The sequence below is a fragment of the Chlamydomonas reinhardtii genome, chromosome 8 (genome assembly GCF_000002595.2).
Source record: "Chlamydomonas reinhardtii strain CC-503 cw92 mt+ chromosome 8, whole genome shotgun sequence".
Taxonomy (NCBI): domain Eukaryota; kingdom Viridiplantae; phylum Chlorophyta; class Chlorophyceae; order Chlamydomonadales; family Chlamydomonadaceae; genus Chlamydomonas; species Chlamydomonas reinhardtii.
The window spans coordinates 3,699,930-3,705,975 of NC_057011.1; the positions used below are offsets into that span (position 1 = coordinate 3,699,930).

The window sequence follows — 6,046 nt, forward strand, 5'->3', positions numbered from 1 at the left end:
GCACTAGCCGTAATGCGGCTGTGCGGGGGCCGTGTGTGTGTGTGTGTGTGTGTGTGTGTGTGTGTGTGTGTGTGTGTGTGTGTGTGTGTGTGTGTGTGTGTGTGTGTGTGTGTGTGTGTGTGTGTGTGTGTGTGTGTGTAGCCGTTCATGGGCTGGGGTTGGGCCATGAGACATCAGGGGCGAGGGGGAGGGGTGACGGGCTGCCGGCACACACCGCAGGTCTGCGGCATGCACCTCCGCTGCTCTGCTGGACGTCGCAAACCCCTCCGGCCTCCGCATCTATCGCCATGTGTAAACGGTACGTGTCGGGTACTGGGTAGTCAGGAGTGCCGCCAACACGCCACAAGACGCCAAGTCCATTTCACGCTGTTAAAATTTGCCGGCGCACCGGACTGGGCCCTAGGTGCAGCGCCCGGTATCAATTCAAGCAGGTGCTGGTACGGGTCATCCCGCATGGAGACTGCTAGACTGCTGCGTTGCCTCGGGTCTACTTCGTTGGTCTGAATCCAATCCATTCTGACTTTCGCCGCTCTGCCTGCCACCCTGCCAGCCTGCCTGCCAACCTATGCCTGACTCGGCCCGCACTTTGGCACCGTCAAAACACTACCGCAGTCTTGTCGTCACGCGGACGCGCCACAGCAAACGCACGCCCGACAACTTCAGCGCGCCCATGCGCCGTGTCGCACACCCGGTACGGTCCCCAGGCATTCCCCGGCCCTTCCCGGCGGCACGTCCCCAGGCACGTGCCGTTCCTGGAGCAGGGTGATCTCATTCCACGTCACTGGCTCGTGAACTGCGTCAGCAGGTCCCTCTTGTAACCCACGCAACCCCGCACGAATCCCCACACCTCTACCGGCAACCCCCACAGATCCCTGTTGCACCCTGGACACTGCAACGCACGCCGCCGCCTCAGGTGCTGTCGCCGCCTCAGCTGCTGTCGCCCGCTGCCGCCGCCGGCCGCCGCTGCAGGCACACCAGCCGGTCCCCCACTTGGAAGTCACTGAACTGGCCGCCGCCCAGAACCACACCGCACTCGGAGCCAGCCGCCACCGCCGCCACCACCGCCTTGTGGCGGCGCAGGCTGGTGCAGGGCCCCTCCCACACCAGCTGCCCGCCTCGGACCACGCGCCACACGTGGTCGGCACTGCTCGCCGCCAGCTCGCCAGACAGCACACGCACTCCTGGGGTTGGGGTTGGGGATGGGGGTCGGATGCGGGATTGCGAAGTTAGTTAGGAGACATGGGACAGCAGGGTCGAAAGGGGGCAGGGGCCGTGAAAGGGACGATGCACACGATTCATGCGGCTGTTTGCACCCGCAGCTGAGAGCCCCTTGACCCCTTCCAGCACCCACCCCTGCCTGCAAACCCCATAGCTACCCGCTCATGCTCACCCGCGATGCGCCCGTCCTTGACCAGCTTGGTGGCGCTCAGGGCAAACGTGGCCAGCACCTCGGCGTCGCCCACCTCCGCCAGCACCTCCGCCGCGCCGCCGCCGGCGGCGCCGCCGCCCGCCGCGGCCGCCGCCGCCGCCCGCTCCATCTCGCCACGTATGGCGTCCATGAGGTGGTACACGACGCTGTGGGACAGCAACCGCACGCCCGAGCTCTTCTGGGCGTCACGCAGCAGCTGCTCCACCTGCGGGGGGTTGGGGTGTAAGCGGTTCATGTGGGGAACAAAGTGATTATATCACAAGTTTGAAGGGCGCCCGTCCCCCGGCGTGGAAAGAAGGCTGACACCGTTTGCATGTTGGTGGGTTAAAGGGAAGCGATACGGTACGCAAGTTCAGGGCAGGGAAAGCCGTGCAAGGCTGCAAGGGGCCAGCTCGCAAGCCACTCCCCAAATTGGGCCTGCAAACTGACTCATGCCCCGTTTCGGCTGGGGGATTCCATACTGTGTTGGGAAAATACCACTCCCTGCCGCCACCCACACACGTGTGCACGCACGCTCGCTCGCTGGCTCACCTTGTTGCCCAGCGGCGCATTGAACAGCACCACGTGCGCCCCCGCTGCTACAGCCAGGTGCACGTCCGACGGCTGTAGCGCGCCCACGCCCGCGTGCACCACCTTGACAGACACGTAGCCGTGGCCGCCGCCGCCGCCGCCGGCTGTAGCTGCGGCGCCGCTGCTACTGCCGGATGCTGCCAGCTGCTGCTGCTCGGCGGCTAGGGACTCCACCATTGCGAGCACCGCCTCCACCGTGCCCTGCGCGGTGAGGATAGGGTTTGGGGAGGTGCGTGCGTGCGTGTGTGTGTGTGTGTGTGTGTGTGTGTGTGTGTGTGTGTATGTGTGTGTGTGTGTGTGTGTTAAAGAGCACAAGGAAAACGTTGCGCAACGACAGTGTATGCGATGCAGCAAAGCGACGGTTTACGGATGATACCTGAAGTTACCTCGCATACCTGCTGCGGTGAGCCGCCGGCCTTACCAACCGGAAATCGCGCAACCCCCGCTACTCTAACCTCGAGGGGGGATTAGTGTCCACACGCTCTCAAGGGTGCAAACCCATGCATGTGCTCACGGTACCGTGAGGCCCAGGCACTCCTACGATTCCTAGCTCCGCGTCGCTACTCCTGGCCGCTAAGTCCAAGCTGTGTGTGTGTGTGTGTGTGTGTGTGTGTGTGTGTGTATGTGAGGAGCATGTTGTGTTTTGCGGGTTGGCTTAAGGAACATCAGTTTAGGCGACACAGCACTCGACGGGCCGCGGCTTCAACCATCACAGGTTTGGCATGCCTCCAAACACACGCCACACACCCCACGCCCCCCCACCTGCACATCCGCCTTCACCACCAGATTGAGCTGAGCCACCGGCACCGGGCTGGCTGTAGCAGCGCCCGCGCCCGCGCCCGCGCCCGCGGCAGCGGCTGTAGCAGGAGCCGCCGCTGCTGCCGCCGCCGCCACCGCGCCCGGTTGCACCACAGGCGGCGCCGCCGCCGCGGCGCCCTCTGCGGCGGCGGCGCCGTCGGCTGATGTCGCGGTGGCGGCAGCCCGCAGCGCCGCCGCCCGCTCCTTGAGCTTCTGCGCTGTGTGCTTCTTGCGCTCCGCCAGCAGCCGCATCACGTCCGCCTTCATGGCTCGGCGCCTGGCGCGGTGGGTCAGGTGGCGGGAGAGGGGGGAAGGGAGACAGTGGGGAGGGGAGGGGGACAGAGCAGCGGGTGGGGGGGGGGGTTGCAGGGATGTTTGGAAAAGCTGTACAGGATGCACTGAAGACTGCAGACGAAGTCGTTACCACATGAGCGGCCGTCCGGGGGGAGGTCAGGACGCGACAGGGCTTATGCTGTGTCGCATTGTGCCACATGTGGTTGTCTTGGTGGCACGGGGCACGGGGCACGGGTCACGGGGCACGGGGCACCCAGGCACCCGCTGCAACACAGTTGAAACCAACACCGACACCGGCAACGCCGACAAGGGCATTTACATGTGCGCATGGTAGCACACACACCAGCCCCCCACACTCTCCACGCCACGCCCACCCACTGCCCACTGCCCACTGCCTTCACGCCCACGCGCACTGCACACACCTGTTGTACTCGTCCGCCAGCGCCGCCGTCTCGCGACTGCGCTGTGCGTGCAGCGCCGCCGCCAGCCGCCCGCGCCGGAACTCCTCCGCCCGCAGCCGCCGCGCGTCCGCCAGCCGCCGCGCCCGCGCCTCGTCCGGCACCACCAGCAGCTCGTCGCCGGCCTGTGGCAGACCCTCCAGACCCGACACCTGCGGACCCACACAACACACACACACACACACACACACACACACACACACACACACACACACACACACACACACACACACACACACACACACACACACACACACACAGAAATACCGGGATTCGACAGTGGGTGGGAATACGGTATATTAATACTGGGTGGGTACGCTTATGGTAGTGACCGCAGGTGTCAAGCCAGAAATTATCCTCCAGCTAGGAAAACGCAGCTCGAAAGCTCAACAGAAGAAGCAAGCAACGCGCAGGCCATACGTGCAGATAGGACAAACAGAGCACACACATACACACAGGCGGCACCCACCAGCGCGTATTGGCCCGGCCGTACGCCGCCGGCCGCCGCGTCGCCACCGCCGCCGCCGGCGTCACTGCGCAGCGCCCGGATGCGTCCGAACTCTGTGCCCACCACCACAGGATCTCCCACCTGTGTGCGTGTGTGTGTGTGTGTGGGGGGGGGCGTCACAAAGCACAAGGGAGGTGCGTTAGGAGAGCACGGAGGAAGTCTGTACGTTTGTGTTTTGTTGGGGAGTTGCAAACATTGGTACAGAGAAGTGTAGCGAAAGGGGGTTTGCAAGGATTGGTAGGAAAAAGGGGGGGGGCGGGAGCACCAGTTAACGCAAGACGGCTGTGTACGCAAAGAAGTACCGGTGTCGTAGGGGGATTAAACGGTTTTCTGGTGTGGTGTCACACGCACCCGACACAGCCCCACCACCCCAGACCGCGGCCCCCGCACCCGCAGTGTGCCGCGCTTCACGATGACAGTGGCCACCGGCCCCAGCCCCCGCTCCAGACGGGCCTCAATGACGGCGGCGGCGGCGCGGCCCTCGACAGGCGCCCGCAGCTCCATCAGCTCCGCCTGAGCGGCAAGGGGAGGGGGGGGACGAGGGGGGCAGCAGGAGGGTTTACAGGCATGAGTATCAAAGAAGTGAGGGCGGAGCCAGGAACAGTGGTACAGCAGGCGCGTTGTTACCGATGCCCGTAGGGGAGTTTGGAGGACAGCACGCAAGCTGAGGCATGCTGACGCAACAGCGATGCCGACGCAGCGGTCATTCGAAGTGGGCGCAGGCGCACATTTCGGGCGCCGTGCCGACGCCGCGTAAGAGACTGCACAAACGCACCGACCCTACCGTGACACACTGATGCCCGAATCACACATTTCCCCTGCTCCTTTGATGCCCACGCACACGCACACGAACATGCACACGCACACGCACACGCGCACGCGCACGCGCACCTGCAGCAGCAGCGCCTCCTCAAGCTCCCGCAGGCCCTCGCCAGTGGTGGCGCTGGTGTGCACCACCTGTGTGTGTATGTGTGTGTGTGGGGGGGCGTGTCAGAGGCCATGAGCGGACCGTGCGGCACGTTGAACACCACGTGCACGGTACAGGAGCCAACAGGGGCACCCGGTAAAACAACCTCCCACCCCATCCACTCACGCTCTCCTCCTCGCTCTTTTGCATTGGATCCGGTTCAATTTGGGCTGGTATCTACACCCACCCACACCACACCACACCACACCACCCACACCACCCACACCACCCACACCACCCACACCACCCACACCACCCACACCACCCACACCACCCACACCACCCACACCACACCACCCACACCACACCACCCACACCACCCACACCACCCACACCACCCACACCACCCACACCACACCACCCACACCACCCACACCACCCACACCACCCACACCACCCACACCACACCACCCACACCACCCACACCACACCACACCACCCACACCACCCACACCACCCACACCACCCACACCACACCACCCACACCACCCACACCACACCACCCACACCACCCACACCACACCACCCTCACCACCCACACCACCCACACCACCCACACCACCCACACCACCCACACCACCCCCACCACCCCCACCACACCACCCACACCACCCACACCACCCACACCACACCACCCACACCACCCACACCACCCACACCACCCACACCACCCACACCACACCACCCACACCACCCACACCACCCACACCACCCACACCACACCACCCACACCACCCAACCACACCACACCACACCACACCACACCATCCACACCACCCACACCACCCACACCACCCACACCAACCCCACCACCCCCACCACACCACCCACACCACCCACACCACCCACACCACCCACACCACACCACCCACACCACCCACACCACCCACACCACCCACACCACCCACACCACACCACCCACACCACCCACACCACCCACACCACCCACACCACACCACCCACACCACCCAACCACACCACACCACACCACACCACACCATCCACACCATCCACCCACACCA

At 64.7% G+C, this 6,046-nt stretch overlaps 1 protein-coding gene across 1 annotated transcript in view; it reads right to left on the reverse strand.

The window, feature by feature from the left end:
* Positions 1 to 307: 307 nt before the first annotated feature.
* CHLRE_08g376800v5 (uncharacterized protein) overlaps positions 308 to 6,046 on the reverse strand; it is a 12,636-nt gene continuing 6,897 nt past the window's right edge. The window contains exons 8-15 of the mRNA XM_043065186.1: positions 4,949 to 5,014; positions 4,448 to 4,570; positions 4,019 to 4,138; positions 3,514 to 3,701; positions 2,762 to 3,074; positions 1,961 to 2,200; positions 1,391 to 1,634; positions 308 to 1,181 (exon numbers count right to left, since the gene is read on the reverse strand). Of these exons, the coding sequence (XP_042922187.1) occupies positions 928 to 1,181; positions 1,391 to 1,634; positions 1,961 to 2,200; positions 2,762 to 3,074; positions 3,514 to 3,701; positions 4,019 to 4,138; positions 4,448 to 4,570; positions 4,949 to 5,014 (1,548 nt within the window). The 3' untranslated portion in view covers positions 308 to 927. The remainder of the gene's footprint in view (positions 1,182 to 1,390; positions 1,635 to 1,960; positions 2,201 to 2,761; positions 3,075 to 3,513; positions 3,702 to 4,018; positions 4,139 to 4,447; positions 4,571 to 4,948; positions 5,015 to 6,046) is intronic.